This window comes from Balaenoptera ricei, chromosome 16 (genome assembly GCF_028023285.1).
Source record: "Balaenoptera ricei isolate mBalRic1 chromosome 16, mBalRic1.hap2, whole genome shotgun sequence".
Lineage (NCBI taxonomy): Eukaryota > Metazoa > Chordata > Mammalia > Artiodactyla > Balaenopteridae > Balaenoptera > Balaenoptera ricei.
Window position 1 is genome coordinate 25,081,180 of NC_082654.1, and position 21,990 is coordinate 25,103,169.

At 40.1% G+C, this 21,990-nt stretch overlaps 1 protein-coding gene across 2 annotated transcripts in view; it reads right to left on the reverse strand.

Moving 5' to 3' along the window:
* CFAP58 (cilia and flagella associated protein 58) overlaps window positions 1-21,990 on the reverse strand; it is a 108,442-nt gene that overhangs the window by 34,528 nt on the left and 51,924 nt on the right. Inside the window, exon 16 of one of the 2 annotated variants that reach the window (XM_059899865.1) lies at window positions 15,118-15,198. The exons of the other annotated variant lie outside the window; for it this stretch is intronic. Within the exon in view, the coding sequence (XP_059755848.1) occupies window positions 15,181-15,198 (18 nt within the window). The 3' untranslated portion in view covers window positions 15,118-15,180. Of the gene's footprint in view, window positions 1-15,117; window positions 15,199-21,990 lie in introns of those variants that run through there. 2 annotated transcript variants of the gene reach the window in all.

Below are 21,990 nucleotides of genomic sequence, written 5' to 3' on the forward strand. Positions count from 1 at the left end.
AAGGGGTTCATCTGCAAAGACTGCCTGGCTGGGTCCATTTGTTTCTTTCCCCTGGATCTCTCTCTCTCTGGGACCCTTGCATCTTGGTGATTTGTTCAGGGGTGGCTGAACTAGGCTGCATGAATATTGGGGCTCTAGAGAGAGACAGCCTAGGGGGATGCTTTAATCAAGCACATATTTTTTGGTCCTAAAAGTGGCTCCTTCCTCAGGCCTTGTCTAAATTGTCTAAATTAGAAGGAGATCTCAAGGCTTCCTATACTCTTCTCCTTAAAGCCTGGGGTAAAGAGGTCAGACAATGAACTTTCAGCTTCCTCTCACTGAGGTACCACTGAGGTAGGAGATACAAGGAAAATTCTAGAACCATAAAAAAATTAATTAGGCCTACCATATGAATGACCTGTTGGGGATTAATAGGAAAAGGCAGGATGATTCCAATTATTCATAGAATAGTAATTATAATAGCTAACACTTACTGAACACATACCACAAGATCTGAAAAACACTTTACAGACATTATCCATGTAATCCTCATATATCAACTCCATTTCACAGATGAGGAAACTGAGGCTCAGCGAGGCTAAGTAACCTGCACGAGATCACACACCTATGAATTACAGAGACAGGATTCTAACCCAGGCCAGTGTGACTCCAGACCTGGACCAGCACATTCTTGGCTTCTTCCAATCTATTGTCAAACTTCCTCCACCACTCTCAGCCAAACCAGAGAGAGTGAGGGATCAGGGGAGAACAGAGCAGCTGTGTAGCTGTTCATCAACAGTGATAACTGCTGCATAAAAGACCCTACACAACGAAGTTACTAAAACATGCAACGTGGCCAATGAGAGGTAGCTCAGGGAAATCTTGCTAACTTGGAAAATTCTTCAGAAAGTGCATAGCTTTGAGTAAGCCAAATTCAATTTAAAAATAAGAAATACTCTGATGGAATTACATACTCAAGTTGAAATAACTCCAAGTAACTTAGATTTTGTGATTAAATCTAAAAAGCTTCCAAGCAAAAATAGATCCATGACATCACAGGATGGGCTCAGAGCAGAGAGCGCTCCATCTTTACTCTGCTCCCCTTCATGTTCCCTGTGAGCCCATGATGCTAAGTCATTGTCACTCCCTGATCCACCAGACTCTTTTAAGCTTTCTTGCCTTTGTACTGGCCACTCATTTCTCCAGAAAGCCCTTTCCCTACTCCCACCTCCACCCTTGGTCAAACACCTTCTCATCCTTCAAGACCCTGCTCAACTTTGTTAGGAGTAATCTCCTTAGGAGGACTTTCCAATTTCCTCCAATTAACTGCATCCTTGGCATCATCACAATGTTGTTTAACCTTGGGTTGACTTAATCATATTCTTCAGTTCATGATACATTATTCAACATTGGTCCATCTTTAAATTTATACATGGTATAAATAACACTACATTAAGCATCTTCAGTACAACATTTATACACAACTGACTTATTTTCTCTGAATTAATTTCTTAAAAAGTACAAATTCTGAGTCAGAGTTTGCACATTATAAGACCTTTAATACATACTACCAAAGTCACTTCTAGAAAGTTTACATCAATTCAAACTCTACCTACCGTATACAAAAGTATCTATTACCCCATACATTCTCAGTAGCACTAGGTATAATCAATCTTTTTTCAACTTCTCTAATCTGATAGGAAAAAGGATAGTTATTCTTTTTATTTTCATTCCTCTGATTACCAATAATGTTAATCATACTGTTATATGTTTATTAGCCATTCATATTTCTTCCTTTGTGAATTACTTGCTTATGGTCTCTATCAAATTATTCATTGAGGTGATCATCTTTTCCAAATTGATTTGCAAAAGTTCTTTATATACTAAAGATATTGATCCTTTCTCTGCCATATTTGTTGCAAATGTTTTTTTTTCTTTTTTTGCCTTTCCATTTTTAAAGTGTTTTCTGCTATACTGATGATGTTTCAAACTCTTTATGTAGACAAAGCTATCACTCTTTTCTTTTGTGATTTCTACCTTTGACATTACACTTAGAAAGTTCTTCCCCAACCTCTAGGTACATAATCTACAGGGATGTCCATCTATGTGTACAAGGAGCCTTGTACAAGAAAGCCCACTGAAATAGGTTTACAGTAGTGAAAGTTTGGGGGAAAAACTAAATGTGCATTGTAAAAAAATAAACATAGTAAAAATATAAATATAGTAGATAAATATGGTGACATATACAACAGAATTACCTGTAGCATCTATGTGTATCTTCATGAATATTTCTCAAAATATAACGTTGATTCTTCAGAACCTTTTTTTTTTTTTTTTTTTTTAGATTCCATGTATATGTGTTAGCATATGGTATTTGTTTTTCCCTTTCTGACTTACTTCCCTCTGTATGACAGGGGCAGGACAGGAATAAAGACACAGACGCAAAGAATGGACTTGAGGACACAGGGAGGGGCAAGGGTAATCTGGGACAAAGGGAGAGAGTGGCATGGACATACATACACTACCAAATGTAAAATAGCTAGCTAGTGGAAAGCAGCCGCATAGCACAGGGAGATCAGCTCGGTGCTTTGTGACCACCTAGAGGGGTGAGACAGGGAGGGGATATGGGGATATATGTATACGTATAGCTGATTCACTTTGTTATACAGCAGAAACTAACACACCATTGTAAAGCAATTATACTCCAATAAAGATGTTAAGAATATATATATAATGTTGAGTGGGGAAAAAAGAACAAAATGAATAATAATACCTGTACTATATTACCACGTGTATAAATATAAGTAATTCTCTATGTTGTTTGTAGATGCATCAATTTGCAATAAAAGCATAAAAACATACTGAAGGAATAAACATCAAATTCATGGTAGTTGTTGCCTCTAGGAAAGGCAGGGGAAAAAATCGGACTTTGAAGGGGTACAAAGAGGCATTCACCCGATCTGAAAGATCTACTCTATTTATTTTTTAATCAAAAACAAATGCACACCCCAGCCTCACCACCAACCACCATAAAAACCCCAACCAAGTTTCCTGCCCCTGCTCTTTCTCAAGCCATTTTTGGATGTGCTTGACAGCCACTCTGATCTCCCCAGAAAGCCTCATTGTTTGAGTAATAAACCTTTTATAATAACCCTCTTTAAAAAATGCGACAAAACATTAGTCTTTACCATTCTGGATGGGTAGTGAGTTCTTTTGTTCTATTACACTCTATTTTTCTGCGTTAACATTTTTTCCCAAATGAAAAAAAGGGGGGCTTACTCCACCTTCCAAGAATATATAGAAATTCACTTTTATTTTATTCTATAACATGTGCAATATTTCTTAAAATTTAGGATATAAAGTATGACTTGAATAAATGAATGAATCAACAGAAATGACTGAGTGAATGAATGAATGAATAATTCATCTAAATGACTAAATAATTTTCTGCCACTCAAATTCAGACTATATAAACATACTCAGCAAATCAGAAAGAATTTAACAGCCAAGCTGATATTCAAGTAATCGTGGCCGTAAGACAGATCTATGCCAGTCAATATGGTAGCCACTCGCCATATGTGGCTTATCAAGCACTTGAAATATGGGTAGTCTGAATTGATATGTGCTGTAAATGTGGAATACATACTTGATACTCTAGACTTAGTATCCCCAAAATGTAAAATATCACACTAATAACTTTTAAAATTCATTTCATGTTAAAATGATATTTTGGATAAATATTTGGATAAAGAGTGAACAACGCACACTATTAAAATTCATCTCACCTGATTCTTTTTCCCTTGTTATTGGGACTACTAGAAAATTTACAGTTACAGATATCGCTCACATTACATTTTTACTGGACAGCAATGAAACAGAAAAACAATGTTGTTTTAGATCTAAAATTACAGAAGAAAAAAACATGCTCACTTTTCACATTTGCCTAAATCTGAATGCAAATCAACCACATCTTTATATAAATAATGGCATGAAACTAGATGAAAAAATATGAGGTCATTATGCTGCACAGCCGCCAACCTGGAAAATTAGACCTTACGCAAATTGTTCTACAAAGCACTTAATAAAATTTTAAGGAAGTGGAAAATTTTGTATTAAGTTTTGTGATACAAAATAGATTCATTTGCAAAAGAAGACCATAAGGTGAGAAGGTAACATGAAAAACAACAGCCATAACGAAATGACATTTTGTTGTCAGTCTTCTAATGTTTCTGTTGTCCCGTGGATCATCACTGTATCAGCACATGTTATTTCAATGGTCATGGGGTTACTCTCTTTTTTTACTGTGGTCTATTCTTGACTGGAAAGTGATGATTCTAGTGCAGCCCTATTGATACTAAGACCTATGTGGTCCAGTCACAGAGAAGGACCATGGTCAAAGAAAGCTACTAAAAAAGTAATTTCAGACTAACTTCAGTACTTCCTTGGTATCAACTACTATAAAGGGGCTATATTATCTACATCAGTTCTTAAAATCCTCCTTCCCTCATAATCTGCAACTATTCCCACATCCTTGACTTCGTAATTCCTAGAAAAACTTCGTTCATGTGCTGCCCGTCTATCCATCCTTCACTGTTACAATGATTATGTATCTCAAAAGCCAAGAGAACTACTCAGATAAGGACAGACACCTCCCTCCAAGTGCAGAGGAGGGCCTGACAGTGAGAGGGCAAAGCCAGAACCCTCTCGAGCAGGCAGAAAAAAGGAAAGGCTGTGGGGAAAAAAATTAAGTTTATATTTGGTGTCTTGTCCAAACCAGTCAAAGCTCTTCTAAGGGTCAACATGGGTAGCTAAACATCTGAAAAGATCAGATTTTATAAAGAAAAGGTGAGGGGTGGTACAAAAATGTACCTTGAGTCATTTTTTACTTAGGATAAATTCAGGATGTATCAGACCTTGCAGAATGGAAGGATTTCACAAGTCAGAGAGCATCTGTAATAGTCTATGTTAAAGATGAATCGAGACTTCTCCAAATACATGCCATTGGGAGACATAATGATTTTCAGAAATGACACTAAGGGATGCTTCAATAACAAGGAAATTTTCATAAACAAATTCAGGAAATAGAGTCTGATACACCACTATAGGCACTGGCTTTTTTTTTTTTTTTTTTTTTGCTTTTATCCAGTTGAAATAGTACACCTGAAATTCCATAGCCAGTTTAATATGAATGCCATTAATCCAAGAGCAGGCTTTAAAATGCTCCAGCTCCATGTTCCCCTCTCTGAATGCAGACTCCTAACTTATTATTTCTCTCACTCCTTCACTCTCTGCCCTCCCTGGGACCTACAATCACTCAACCTTCCCGCTCCACTCAGCCCATTAGCCTCCTCCTGGCTTTACTGTTTTGCTTCCCCAACTCCTTCCCCAGAGTCAAATACTTCCAAGTGCCCTCTACACTCTCAACCCCCTCCTCCAACCTTCTGTCATGCCTGCCGTGCACACTCCCAGTACGACCTCTGTCCAACTGTCCAGTTTCTCAGCTCCCAGGCCACCAGTGCTGCTGGAGGGAACTGCAGAACGGACGTGCAGAGTGGGGCCATTACTAAGTCCAGCTGTGCACGGTGATGTGTTCCCTCCGTCTCCTCAGCAATCCTCACTTTCGTGTCTTGTGAACACCCAGATGTCACCTCCTCAGCATCCTCTCCCGACCTCCTTCCTCGGGACTCCAATTTCACCTTGGTCACACTCCCTCTCAGCAGATGACTTGATCTGAACACACAGAGGTGTCTTAAGAGACCCCAATCTTCATCATAAGACATCAGTGCTAATAAATGCTCTCTTCCTTCCTGTCCATGTTGAATGAAGAGCTGGACACCTTCATCCTCTCTCCCAGTGCGTGTGGATGAATAAACATATGTAGACATACACCCATGCATATAAAACCACACATACTACACCCCCCGCCCCCCCCCCCCCACACACACACACATATCATGCCTACCTTGAATCTCCTCCTCTCCTTCTTCTGGGCTTACTCTCTGCACTCATGCCTGACATTCACATTAATCTCGCCCTTTCTCTCTAAAATGTTTACCAAGGATTGAAAGAGCACGTGTCACTCCATTACACTCGGGTGTGCAATGAAAAGGGACAGAGGTCTTGCATGGTTTATTCTATGTGTTTCTAAATTCTTTGAATCTTTTGTAACAGTTTATATGTATGTTTTTGCATTTTTTATAATAGTTTACATGTATGTTTTAAAAAACTTTTTCCCCAATCCTTCACAGCCAAATGTCTTACACAAGTAACCCAAGTCTACCTCCTCCATTCTCTCACCGTCTCTTCCCTTCTGGGCCCCTGGTGGCCAGGCTTCTGTGCCCAACAACCTCGCAGAACTGGACCCTAAAAGGGCATCAGTGGGTGGCTTCCTTGTGGGCACATCCTTCCCTCTGTCCTACTCTTGGAAGATGCCAACAGTGATGACCTACCCCCTCTTTGAAACTCTCTCCTCTCTCGGCCTCTACGAGATGCCTTCTGAGTTCCATTGCAAAACTGGACACAATTCACTGAAAGATCCTGCAAGCAATCAAAGGAGCTTTCCCTTTCCTTCTCCTAAAATCAAAGGAATTAACAGGAGCTGCAGAATGGGAGCCTCTAGATGCATGTATGTGTGTTTGCTTATGAAATGTCATCCTCTAAACAGCATACTACACACCCTCACACAACCTTCTCCACTGCCTCTACTTTGGGGGAAAGCCAAAGATGATAAGGCCACACCAAAGTTTCCATAACCCTCAGCATTGCCAAGAGGACTTCTTGTCAACCATCCTCTCCATATTCCTCCCCCAAGGGCCACAGGGCTGGGTTCTCCCTTCCTGAGCTACTTTGCCCAGCTTCCCTCCACTCCACCCCTGTCCATTACCTCTCTCTTGTGAGGAAGGAGCAAAGATAATGTCCTCCTTGAACAGGGTTTTGAGAAATGAAGAGAGGTTCAGCATGTGGACAAGGCAAGGAAGGACATTCTCCGTGGGGAATTTCATTTTCAAAGACCAAAAAGTCTGCATGTAGCAAACCACCATTAGATAAACCTTTTGGGTGCATGTTAGAAACCAGCGAGTGCTGAGTATTCAATGAGGTTGTGTAGGTGGGAGGATTTTGCAAACTGTAACTTGCTGGGCAAATGTTAGATACTTCTCTCGTCATCTACCTCACAGAGTTGTTGGAGACCAAATGAGATGATGTATGAAAAACGGTTTTGTCAACTGGAAAAAACACTTATAAATTGTAGTTAGTATGTGATGTTTTGCCTCTAGGTAGGTTAAGAATCAGACCATGGCAATATTGAAGAAAATTAAAATACCAGCTAATTTCTTTTAAATCCACAGTCCTGGAGCAGTTTATAACCTGAGAATTCTAATTAATTTCTATATTCTCACCTCTTTTCAGGTGAATTGATTGCAGTAAACTTCAAACTCTATTAACAGCGGAGTCAAGTTCCCGGTGACTTCTAGATTACCAAACTTTGGATTTGAGGCCCGAAAGTCATCTTGTGTGCCCAGGCCACAATAACAAGGCCAGCCCATTTTCTCTTGTGACTATTACCTTCCTTTCAATTTCCTTGGGCATCATAACATCATGATTCTACTGCAGTAGCCTCCTGGCCATTCACTCTATCTTTAGCCTCTCTGATTTACAATCCATCCTTCCTACAGATGCTCAAAAAAATCAACATTATTTTTGTTATTCCAACTAATTTTTTAAAATATCGATATTATAAACAAAGTGATGAGTCAGGAAACAAAAACAAATTGAATAATTATTGGAAAGGAAGAAGAAAATCATCACTTCTTAGAGAAGGTATGATTATATACCTAAAAAGCCCAGAAAATTTACTGAGAAGCTATTTAGTGTGGTGGGTTGGATACAAATTAAGCATGCAAAAATCAACAGCCTCCCAATACGCCAGCAGTAACCAACTGGAACACATAGTGGGGGAAAGATTTCTTTCACTCTAACTGCCAGTGCCCACCAGAGGCACAGTTAGGAAGAGTGAAAGTGGGGAGGAAAGAATTACTAGAGTCTCTCGTTTTTCTGTAATGGTAACTGCAGCCCTTATGTGACATGGGGTTTCTTTCCTGTTTTATTTTCACCTTCTGTTCAAGATTTAGAGTCTCATGGTCCAAGTTTCAGCCTGGGCAGCTCTGTGTGTGGGTGGGGAGGTGGGAAAATGGTGGGAGAGTAGGAGCAGGGTGGGTGTGATGTGGTTAACAGGCCCCAAGGCAGTGATCCGCTGCACCAACCTGGCACTTGTCACTGATCAGGATGGAAATCTGAAAGCCACCTTTGACTCTTCTTCTTTGTCCTACACAGACATTCAATTGCCAAGTCCTATAAATTGATCCTTTTAAAGATTTCATGCATTTACTCCTTTCTCCTCAACCCTAGCACCTGTCCCTTGCCAATATCCTCAGTAACTTGGGCCTACACTACAACCATCTCTTAACGGTTCCTTCAGCCCCAGTCCCTGACTGGGGACTTTCTGTCTTTTCTTCTCATCACTTTTACTGTGTCACACCCCTGACTGGTTAATATCCTATAGAACGTAGGCCTTGCAGGCCAACCAACCTGGGCTAGAATACGGGGTTCACCTCTCACACCAGACTGAATGGGTTTGAGCCCCAAGTCTGCCACTGGTTAGCTTTGTGACCTGGACCATATTGCTTGATCACTCTGAGCCTCAGTTTCCTTGTTTGTAAAATTGGCCTAATGCATAGTAACAGGAATTACTGTGAGGATTAAAAATAATACATAAAATACAAGACCCATCATAGGACTGGACACACAATAATACAACAGGCATTCAAAACCCATCACTGTTGCCATGAGAATTGTGGTCATTATCACGATTAGAGTCCATAGTTGTCTGCTGGCGCAAGTTTAATGCTGGTACTTGTTCTCTAAGACCATATAATTGGTCCCCACCCAACTTATCCAAGGCACTCCCCAACACAAATTAGCCAGTTATGCATCCCTGCTATTCAGTTCCATCTCCACATCCCAAATGTACTCACCCCTATCCCAGAACTTTGACTCTCCATCTTCCCTTGGCCTAAAGTGCCCTTTGCACTTGTTTCCAAATATGCCTCCTTCAGGAACTCCTTCCATCACTCCACTCTTGTGTCTCCACAGTGCCTTTTCCACCCCAGAAGCACCAACATCACACACAGTGAGCTCTTACCACACTGCATGTCCAGCTCTGTCCTGGGCAGTTTGAATGAGGCACCTCATTTCATCCTCACAACAGCCCAACCAGGTACTATTACTCTCGCCACTTTACAGCTGGAGTCACTGGGGCTGTGAGAGGGTGAGTTGCTTACCCAAGGTCACAAAGTCAGCCACCGGTAAAACAAGGACTCAAAACCTAGGTCTGCACTCTCAACCACTATCCCATCCTTCCTCAACTCATATTTTTAGGTAATGGCTGGATGAGTCAACTTAACACATCAAAGTCCAGCCCAATCACATCTTCTTTGTCCTTGAGGGAGCCAGTTCTTATTACTCTCCCCTGCTGTTACCCCTTGGCACTTACAGCTGTTTTAAACAGCAAACACCATACTATATACTGTCCTAGACAGCATCTATACTGCATAACTGGGCGCTCACTTTTGTCAGTATCCAGTATAACATGATTATGCATAATTGGGTATCCTTCACTAAGTGGAACCATAAAGTAATGATCTGGATTTTCACACACTGCTCATAGAGACCAGTCTCATTTCTTCCCAGATATACCTCAGGAATCTTCTCAAATATAAATTTCTTGCAGGTAAGGATCACATCTTGCATTTATTTGTGCCTCACAAACTTCTGCAGATATTAGAGATACCCCAAAACACCTTTTGGTTCATAATTGGTCTTCCAAGCAGGCTTTCTTAACTGGGGTGGTGGGGTGGGGTGAGGTGGGGGGGAAATGGCAGGTCCCTGGAGGTATGCAGGACAAAAGGATCCAAGATGGAATGACCTTCTGTTATTATGTCAGAGCAGAGAGCACACCTGGGTCCCTGTACACATTGGGAAAAATGTTTCCAGTTGTCAGAAGCCTGAAGCAAACTGGATTTGATGGCATCAATATAATGCTTAATATGCTACATATTTGGCATCTGTTCCAGAAAAGACTGTGTGTCAGGAACTCAGAAAAGGTCTCCTGGGCATATGGGCAGCTCCCGGTCTGTCTCCGACACATTAAATATACTCAGGGTAGGGAATACACATTTTTAAATGCATGAAACATGAGCCAGACTTGACACCCATCTATCAGAGCTGCTTTAAGGATAATAAAATCAGTGCTGCCATTATAAGGAGAGGGAACTTGATGACCAACTGGAGATTTCTTCCAATCTAAACGATTCTATAAATTCCCCTAAAATCATAAAAAAACAGATTAAGGATTCATGTAGGTGTCTGAACTATAAATACAAATTAATTTCTGCTCCAGCTGCAGTTTTTTCTCATCCTTGTGAGAAGCACTTCTATCTCTGAGATATTTCTGGGTGAAACACCAACATAGCAGCTAAAAATAGGACTCCCCCAGGTTCTCACTGGCAACTATTTTCTTCTAATTTCACAAATAAATCTGCATCTTGAAATGAACTGAATTGAATCTTGCTGCTGTCCAGAAACATTTATCACTGGAAATCTGTTTCATTTGGGGAGTAAGATATAATTATGCACAGATTCAATAAGAACCTAAATGTTCCACTGAGAAATTCTTTATTGAGAATGTTTTGTTTGAACTCTAAGTAATCTATTTATTTCCATTTTCAGTTACTAGCCATATTACTACTATCTGTTTTTGCATTAAAAATATCCTGTTTAAACACTGCTCTTACCAAAAAAAAAAAAAAAGGTGAATAGTTTCTGACACCAAAACCTCACATTATTCTGCTTATCACTTGGTTTTGTGAAACTTTATTCAAACTGGCCCTTATAAAAGAAAGAATTTTTTAAAACATTCCCTCATCTATTAGAGCTCAATAACTAGAAATCAAAAGAAAATAGTAAATAACATTTTTAAAAGGTTAATTTATCGACTTACATATTTTTGGTTGACATATTTGCTCTTATTCAATATGAAGTCAGAGACGAAAATAGAAATAAACAAGTGGATTATGGGTCATGTTTCCAAATGCATGGGGATAAATGCATATCCCTAAGGAAATGTGCTCAGTTATGACATCACAGCTGTTTCTCCTATAAAAAGAACTATGTCCTGCAGCAAACTATAATTTCCCAAATAAAGGGAATAAAAGATTAAAGAAAAGAAAAACATGTCAGCAATAAAATCCAAGGAGAGCGACCAGATGCCAAGCATATTAAAATACCATATCTGACAAAGGATTTAAAAAAAGAGATCTTATACCACTTGAATGCTTAAACGCAAAGTATTTCCCCTCAGATTCACAGAAGAAAGGAGACTGTGGCATATTGTTGCAATAATGGCTGCATGTCTCCTGATCTTAATCCTCTTCCACATTTACTCTGGGCTTGGCCATGTTACTTGCATTGGTCAATGGAACATTAGCAAGCATGACACAAATGGAGGCTCAAAAAGCACTTGCATGTTGGGGCTTGTCCTTTCTTGCTGCTCTTGGAAACCCTGAGACTGACATCAGGAGAATAAACCTGGGCTAGCCTAGTGGACACATGTGGTCTGTCACTCCCATCACTCCAGCCGACTGCCAGCACCAAGCACCATACATGTGAATTACATACCATCTAAGTCAACCAGCTCCTAGCAACCTGCCAGCTGCCTGCAGAAACACAAGTGAGTCCAGACAAGCCCAACAGAAAAACTGGCTGGCTGAGCCCAGCCTAAATTGCCAACTGATAGGATCAAAATCTAACAAATGACTTTGTTTTAAGCCACTATGTTTTGGATTGGTTTGTTATACAGCAAAAGCTATCTGATACCAAGGTCATCACAGAACCTATTTCATGAGCACACCAGTTAATGCTCCAGTCACCATAGAGAGAACGTGAGAGGCTTCCCTAAGAATGTGTGGGTCTATGTGATTATTCCCAAAAGTGAGTTTGCCTATGAAATGCTGAGTTGTTATACTAAGCCATTTATAAGTTACTAGTTTCGGAATCCTTCTAAAATCTACATCCAATGTGCAATCTATGATAATAGCAGCTAACATTCATTCAGTGCAAGCATGAGGCTATGTGCTTGATACAAATGATCTTGATTAATCTACACAAAAACCTCATATGAAAGGTATTATTATAATCTGTATTTTACAAATCAAGAACTGAGGCTTAGGGAAGTAAAGTAACTTGGTTGGGGTCACACGGTATCATGCGTAACCCTGGACTCACACATCTGATTTGCTCAAGAGTCTGAGCTCTTAATCACTATGCTTTTCTATCTGATATCACCCACACCATCTGCCATGAAAGGCTTCTCTTGTCCATTGGGCTAGATAATTGTTGGGACCAAGAGATTTAACCTCTCTCTCTCTCTCTCTCTCTCGTATCTTAAGTCGTCAGGCAGAACAGATCCAATGAGGCCTATCCACCTAATCGAAGATACATAGGATTTAGGGTGGATGGTGGACATGGTGTATCTTGCCCTGGCCTGCTGACCTCTGACACAGAAACTGGAAGAGCAAGAGAGCTTCAGCACAAGGGCAGGAGCTATTTAACATATGATGACCTGGCCCATCAGCAACAAGTGGCCCAAGTTTCAGGCTGTGACCAATCAGATGAGCAATGACTCCCTTTCCGGTCTTGGGGGGATGAGGGTGGGGAGGGAAAGGAGTCTTGGAAAGGGTTGGAGAAATGGGTGGGAAGTTGGGCAGAAGTTCCTTTCTTCTTGTGGGTATAGAAGGTGTTCCCATGAGGAGAGGGAAGAGCCTCCGTATCTACCTCAGACTTACTGTCTGTCTAATGAAACCTCTGGAATCAGGCCTGCTTTGCCCTGGATTTCTGAAACTTTAAAATGCCTCAACCCTAACTCAATACTGAGATGAAAACAGGGGTGAGGAGAAGGAAGTTGATCAAGACAGCCCCTTTCAAAAACCACTTATTTCAAATCACATAACATGAACAAAACCCTTCCTAACCAAATCAAAGGTCTAGCCCACCAGTCAGCTGTGGGAATGCTATGGGTACCAAGGGGGAAACAGGGGGGTGGGAGGAATTGAGAGATTGGGATTGACATATATACACTATTGATACTATGTATAAAATAGATAACTAATGAGAACATACTGTATAGCACAGGGAACTCTACTTAATGCACTGGGGTGATCTAAATGGGAAGGAAATCCAAAACAGAGGGGATATATGTATATGTATAGCTGATTCATCTTGCTGTACAGTAGAAACTAACACAACATCGTAAAGTAACTATACTCCAATAAAAATTAATTTAAAAAAAGAAAGGAATGCGCAAAAAAATAAGAGAATGCCATTTCAAAAAATAACATCTTACATCTCCAAAGGCAAGAAAGAAGGACAACGGAAAAAGAGAGGTCCCCAAAACTAAAAAGTAAAATTGGCTTTATGCTACACATTGTGCTCTTTCATTACAAACCAAAGAATATTTGTTTGGAAACATACAGATTTTCCCAATCCCCAGTCGAACATTTGGGAACGACTGAGATACAATATATGGAAGGCACTTTGATAATGTGCCCATCAGACACTAATGGTTGCTGTGGTGCTCTAAGACCATGAGTGAGGTGCCACCCTCTCTAAGCGCTCACACTGAGGCTGACCCAGACAGACCAGGTGCATAGAGGTAGATGGTGCCCCGCAGGCAGCCCACACGGATGTGTGCGCATCTCTGTGTCGGGCCAGCATTAGCAGCTTGTTTTCTGAACAACCCATCTCCAATTGCTCCTTCCATCCTCCCTGACATGGAAGAGCATGTGCAGGACAGCAGGAATCCCCCGGGATTCCTGGAAGAGGTGGCAGGGGCGCAGCAGCCCAGCAGGAACACGCTGGGGAAGAAGCCACTGCCGCCATTCCCAACACGTTATACATTCTCTGGTGAGGACAGCAAGGCTCTCCAGGAGGTAATCCCCCTCTCACCTCATTCTTCTTCCCTTTGATTTTAGACCCAAACAAAAGCCTGCAGATGGGCTTCTAGTCAACAGCTCCGGCTTACACTGTGCCTTTCAGTCCCTCCGTCTCTCTAGGGAGGGAACATCTTCAACAACTTCACCTCTGTTTGGGGAGCATGGTCACTTAGCTATCCTCGAACAGAATGGGCCAGAACTGTGGTTGGTGTCCATCACACCACCAGCAACTGGGACACGATGTTAGAATTCACCTTCCATATCTTAAGGCAGTGCATTAATAATTTTATAATTACTTTGGAATTTGGGAGAGAAAGTGGTCATGGAAATGGGATGCTTAGTGGCTTTATGCGGAGGCACCATAGGGCAGTGGTGAGAGGCTCTGTTCTGGATTCCGGTGACGAAGGTTTCGAAGAGGAGGCAGGAAACCCTTCCTGTAAAAGGCCAAACAGTAAGTCCTGTGGACTTTGTGGGCCATACAGTCTCTGTCACAAATACTCAACTCTGCTGTTGCAGCATAAAAGGAGTCATGTACAATAGATGAGTGGATAAGCATGGCTGTGCACCAAGAAAGCTTCATTTGTGGACACTGAAATTTGAATTTCATATCATTTTTACATGTCACAAGATATTATTCTTTTGATTTTTTTCTAATCCCTTAAATATATAAATACTATTCTTATTGTGGGCCATATAAAAACAGGCGGTGACGCGATGAAGAGTGGCCCCCTCTTGCCGCAACTAGAGAAAGCCCTCACACAGAGACGAAGACCCAACACAGCCAAAAATTAATTAATTAATTAATTAATTAATTTAAAAAAAAAAAAAAACAGGCGGTGAGCCAGATATGGCCCACTGCAGGCCATAGCTTACTAAACCCTGGTTTATAATTGCAGCTCTGGAATTTCTTAGCCATAAAATCTTCGGCAAGTTTTGTTTCCAAGCCTCAGTTTCCTCCTCTGTAAAATGGAAACAATAACAGCCTCAACCTCAACTGGGTTTCCTATGGATACAATGAAAGCAAAATGTTTTAGCACGGAGTGGCTGCGCGTGCTCACAGCAGGCAGTAAGTGTGAGCTGTTACCGTCATTTTCCTCCACTCTTCAAAACTCTCCGTAGCTTCTGCCAAATGCATCCAGGCTGCTATCAAACAGGATCAAGGATCCTCATGCCTCTATTAACGAAGAAACATTTTAGACTTTTCATACTAACATCAGTAGCCTTCAAGAGTTTATGGGGTCCTAAAACATGCCTCAAATCCTGGGTGCACTCATTTGTCAGTTCCCTCCCAGATCTCAGTCCTTGGAATTCAAGAGCTGAGGACCAAGGTGTCAGGTTAGTATGCTCCAACCCAGAAATACAGTCATCCCTCGGTATCCATGGGAGGTTGGTTCCAGGACCCCACACAGATACCAAAATCCATGGATGCTCAATTCCCTTATATAAAATGCCATAGTATTTGCACATAACCTACACACATCCTCCCATATACTTTAAATAGTCTCTAGATTACTTATAACACCTAATACAATGTGAATACTACATAAACAGTTGCCAGCATGTGGCAAATTCAATTTTTGCTATTTGGAACTTTCTGGAATTTTTTAAGATATTTTTGATCCGCAGTTGGGTGAATCCACGGATGTGGAACCCACAAATATGGAGGACCAGCTGTAACGATATTTCTTGAGCACTGGCCAATTCTCTTGCCCCCTGGCATCTGCTAAGTGCTCTATGCAGTTCTTTCCCTTCATCTTCACAACAACAAAAGGATGCTGATAAGATGATGAGCTCCAAGTTTCAGAGAAAGAGACCAAAGTATAAGAAGGTTAGATAACTAGGCAAGGCCATGTATGTAGTAACCAAGAGTCGTGGGGTTCCTTCCTGAACCACGGCTCTTGCTTTGGAGCTAAGAAAGGGGCCTCAGTGCTTCTCTGTCTGAACCAGTATCCTGAATGCCTAGGAACTTTGTTATAATGCTGGTTATGATTTATTAAGGCCTGGGGAGGTCCTGCGATTCTGCATTTCTAAAAAGCTGTCAGGTGATGCCAATGCCACTGGTCCTAGGACCACGCTTAGAGTGACAAGGCTCTAGACGCAGTGAGAAATGTGACCTTTCCCCATTAATGACCAACGTGGTCTGCAGATGAATCAAATCAGTGACCTAGTTTTCCATGGAGCCAGACTGCCACAGTTAGACTCAAAACTCCACCGAATGCCAGATGTGTGGCCTTGGGGACAAGTCTCTCAACTTTTCTGTGCCTCATGTTTCCTGCCTGTGAAGGGAAAGATAATAGCTCTTATCTCATTGGGGTGTGACAATGATTAAATGAGATAATACATATACAAAGCATTTAGAACAAGGTCTAACCCACTGTAAACATTCAATAAATGTAAGACAATCAGAAGATAAAGAAAAATGAAGATCCTACCAAAGAATTATCTAAAAATGTGTTCTATGAGGTTTGCTCTCACTGCACAGCTAATAATTTGCACAGATCCATCCAAACCCTCTTATCATTCAAGCCATTTTACAGTTAAGTAAACCAAACTTGCACCCAGTCATAAAATTAGAGAGAAAGTTCACCTTGAAAGGGCAGGACCCAGATGCCAAGGAAGAAGCAGCTTTCCATACTACTCAGCCATAAAAAGAAACGAAATTGAGTTATTTGTAGTGAGGCGGATGGACCTAGAGTCTGTCATACAGAGTGAAGTAAGTCAGAAAGAGAAAAATACCGTATGCTAACACATGTATATGGAATCTAAAAAAAAAAAAGGTTCTGAAGAACCTAGGGGCAGGACAGAAATAAAGACACAGACGTAGAGAATGGACTTGAGGATACGGAGAGGGGGAAGGGAAAGCTGGGACAAAGTGAGAGAGTGTCATGGACATATATACACTACCAAATGTAAAATAGATAGCTAGCAGGAAGCAGCTGCATAGCACAGGGAGATCAGCTCCGTGTGGGATGGGGAGGGTGGGAGGGAGACGCAAGAGGGAGGGGACATGGGGATATATGTATATGTATAGCTGATTCACTTTGTTATATAGCAGAAACTAACACAACATTGTAAAACACAGTAAATTCCAGGCTCCTGCAAAGTTAGAAGTTAATAACACAAATGCAGAGGCAACAGGAACAGTAATTCCCATAACCTCTCAGAGCTCAAAGACAGAACTCAAATGACTGTGGGACACATCACTTATTGAAGGACCACCGTTCTTGCAACATTTAATCAGTCACTAAATAAATATTTGCGAGGGATGAAATAATCATTGCAATAGACACGGGAACTGCCTTTGGAAAGCTTATGGTCTAGCAGGAAAGTCACTAAGCACACAATTGCAATTATTTCATTAATTACAAGTGTGACAGTGGTATGAAAGTGAAGTCAAGGTATGGGAACGTGTACCAAGAAACCTAACCTAGAGACCTAAGAGGGACCCCTGAGGAGCGAGCATTTAGTCTCAGGTCTAAAGGGTGAACAGGAGTTGCCCAGGCAAAGAGCCTGTCCATCTTTACTGAGCACTTATTATATGCCTGGTTCTGTATCAGGCATTGGGGTTAGAAGGATTAATTAACAAGTGCCTTTCCTCAAAGAACTCACAGTCTATTGGGGGCAAATAGACTTCCATTACATCTGCTGCTGGGAAATGATAGGGGCTCTTCAGCACCATGTAACAGATTAAACAATCATTTAAAAAATGTTCTGATACTCAGAAGAGTTCAACCAAAAATCTTCCTAATTGCAAAATGTTCTGTTGTGAGTTTAGAGAACTTCTCTAATAATTTAATAAAACAGATGAAATTGAGAAACTGTCAAACCCCGTGGAGCACCCAGGGTTTCACCAAGATACCAAGGCTTGTTTGCCAGCAGATGTGCAAGCTCTGGAAGAAAATTCACAGCAGACCCAGGGCAGCCCAACCATCCAAAAGAAAGGTGAAATGAGGAACTGGACAGAGGGGAGTGAGGCAGGATATTAAGCTTTGGAGACCTGGGAAAAAAACGCTTTTTGGTTAATAATATTAACAATCATCACCATAATGTTAATGATAACTAAACACTCTGATCAAACTGTATGTGCACTTCCACTCAATTCTGTGGGTGGGTACTTATTGTACCAGTTTATGGATGAGAAAACTAGGGATTAGAATAAACAAGAAATTTCTGTTTATGGCATTATGGCATACTAAATAACCTGAAAACTGAAGTCCACAATGCATTAGACTTGCTCAACAAAACAACACATCCTTTTAATCACAAAATGGAGTTTGCAAGTAGTTTGATCCTCAAATGTCAAAATCAAAGGGTGAACTGCGTATTAGAGCAGTAAATAGAAACTGCAGCTCTCTCTTGGGGGCTGACTGGGACAAATGGCTGGACTCACTGAACAAGGGGCTTGGAGTTTAACGGCCATAAGAGGATAAAGGATGAGGTACTGAGCCTGCGTGAAGTGGGTAGTTAGTACTGAGACTCCTCCACATAAAGTTAGGGACTTAAAAGAGTTACAGCCTCAGTGTAAAGAGACAACAAAGAGAAATTCACCCACTGGGACAGGAAGACCACAAGGAAATCCAACTATCTCTCCTGGTTCTGCGTGGGGAAAAAAAAAAGCCTACCCTGAGAATCTGTATCCATGGGTCTTCTATCATAAGAGTTTAGAGTTCTAATATACATCAACCAGGTAGTCTAGAAAGCCCCAAAATGAGAATTTAACATAAAAAATTATCCTAAGCAAGTGATATCTCTTAGAGCGTCCGACAGAAACAAATGAAAGGACATACCCTTAACCTGGACCATTCCCGAGTTCCATAAATAAAGCCTTTCTGAAAATGAGTTCATAATCCAAAATCCAACACAAATGGAAAAAGTCCACCATGAATGAAAGTCAGCAGTCACAGTAAACAATAGGAACGACCTCCAAGACCTTCAAATAATAGAACAATCAGATAAAGACTATAAAATAAATGTTTCAATTAATTGAAGACATAAAGAAAGGAATAAAAACATAAAAGATCAAGACACTATCAACAAAGACCAGTCATATGTGAAAAAGAATCACTAGAAAATAAAAACTAAATTTTTGAAAATAAAATCTTGATAGATTGGCTAATAGCAGATGAGCACACCTCAAGAGAGACTTAGTGAACAAGAAGATAAAGCTGAGAAAATGTAACACAATAAATAAAGAGAAGAAAAATATCAAAGAGGTCAGTAGATAAGAAAAAAAGAATGTGAAGAAGTCCAACATACATCTAATAAGAGTTCCAGAAGGAGTGAAAATAGAAAGATAAAGGAGAGATTATTCAAAGATACAGTGTTAAAAAAAGAGACGAAAGGCCCAAAATGCAGTCACTTGTGTTAAGCCCACATCAACAAACTGAGACTTAATGCCTAACCCAATTGCAATTTCAGCCTTTCCTAGAAATGTAATCTCAACTGGTCAGTCTGAAATTACCTGGTCAGCACTGGTCATTCCTGGTCATTGAGGAAATCTGCCTGACAGACTCCTGCTGTACCCCAAAGGAAGGTGACCTTGCCTGAGACAACACACTCTTTGCTAGTAACTTCCTTGTCCTGCCCCCTTCTGCCTATAAAAGTTTTCCATTTTGTACAGCTCTTTAGAGTTCCTTTCTAATTGCTAGATGGAATGTTGCCCAATTCATGAATTGTTGGAAAAATCCAATAATATCTTTAAAATTTACTCAGTTGAATTTTGTTTTTTAACAACAGGAATCCTCAGATTCAGGAAACACAATGAGTCCTAAGCATATTAATTAAAACTAAATTCATACCAAATGCATTGTGCTGAAATTCCAGAACACGAAGGACAAAGAGAAACTCTAACAATCAAACAAAGAAAGGGCAGGATACTTAAAAAGTAGCAATAATAATTAGACTGACAGCAGACTCCTCAACAGCATCATTAAAAGCTAACACAGAGGACTAACATCTTCAAAGTACAAGCAGAAAACAGGGTTTCAACTTAACCATTTACAAGTAAGGCCAAAATAAATACATTTTCAGACAAGCAAAAGAGAGTGTTAGTCATTGAAAAATTTGTCATTTTAAGAACTATGAAAGGATGCACTTCAAGAAGAAGGAGATGGAACCTAGAGGTAAGAAATTGGAGAGGTGAAGAAACAGAAAACAAAAGAACTGGTTAATATTCTGGTGAATCTGAATAAATAATTCATAGACTCTATAAAATACTGATGATGATGACTAATACTGGGAGGACTGTAGGAGGTAATTGGAGTTAAAACATTCCAAGTCCCTGCACTGTTTGTAAGAAGGATAAGGATATTGATCAACTTTACATTTGTTTAGACTTGATGTCAACTATGCATATTAAATTTTTAAGGAAATCAGAGAGAGACGGAATTACACTGAGCGGTGATAACTATTCAGCAAAAATAAATAAATAAATACACCAGGAAAAGGAGAATAGGGAGTAATGAGGAGAGAGAAGTGAGTGGTGGAGGGAAAAAGAGGGAATAAAGAAAACTCAGTCCAACAGAAAGCAGGAACACACTATATTTGAGCATAAAAAAAAAAAACAAATCAGGGTAAATAATAGAAAATAAGAAGTAGAAATAAACCTAAAATTATCAATAAATATAAATAGACTAAACACACAAGTCAAAAAACAAAGATATCAGATTAAGTTTTTTGTTTTTTTTTAATTACAAGAGACTCACTGAAATATAAGGACACCAAAAGTTTAAAAGTACAGAAAAATGATGCAAAAAAACCTGGTAAAGCTATATTAATATCAGACAATTTTATAAGTAAAAGCAATAAGGATTAAGCAGGGTTCTTGCATAATATTAAAGGAACAATTCACCAGGAAGAAATGTTAACTATAACCTTTTACTCACCTTGTGAACATAATCTAAAATGTACTTAAGGCCAAAAACTACAAGGAAAAATAGACAAATCTCCAAACTTTTTTTCAGTAGTTAGGTAGACAAAAAAATTAGGAAAGCTATAGATTTGGACAATGCAATTAACAAGGTTGGTCTGACAAACATCATATAGACTCCCGAATCTTGAACATTTAGAGAATACATATCTTTTTCAAGCACCTAGGCATTGGTTATAAAAACTGACTATCAGCAGAAGCAAGAAGAACTACAATTCTGCAGCCTGTGGAACAAAATCCACATTCACAGAAAGAGAGACAAGATGAAAAGGCAGAGGGCTATGTACCAGATGAAGGAACAAGATAAAACCCCAGAAAAACAACTAAATGAAGTGGAGATAGGCAACCTTCCAGAAAAAGAATTCAGAATAATGATAGTGAAGATGATCCAGGACCTCAGAAAACGAATGGAGGCAAAGATCGAGAAGATGCAAGAAATGTTTAACAAAGACCTAGAAGAATTAAAGAACAAACAAACAGAGATGAACAACACAATAACTGAAATGAAAAATACCCTAGAAGGAATCAATAGCAGAATAACTGAGGCAGAAGAACAGATAAGTGACCCGGAAGACAGAATGGTGGAATTCACTGCTGCGGAACAGAATAAAGAAAAAAGAATGAAAAGAAATGAAGACAGCCTAAGAGACCTCTGAGACAACATTAAATGCAACAACATTCGCGTTATAAGGGGTCTCAGAAGGAGAAGAGAGAGAGCAAGGACCCGAGAAAATATTTGAAGAGATTATAGTTGAAAACTTCCCTAACATGGGAAAGGAAATAGCCGCCCAAGTCCAGGAGCCTCACAGAGTCCCATACAGGATAAACCCAGGGAGAAACACGCCAAGACACATAGTAATCAAATTGGCAAAAATTAAAGACAAAGAAAAATTATGGAAAGCAGCAAAGGAAAAATGACAAATAACATACAAGGGAACTCCCATAAGGTTAACAGCTGATTTCTCAGCAGAAACTCTACAAGCCAGAAGGGAGTGGCATGACATATTTAAAGTGATGAAAGGGAAGAACCTACAACCA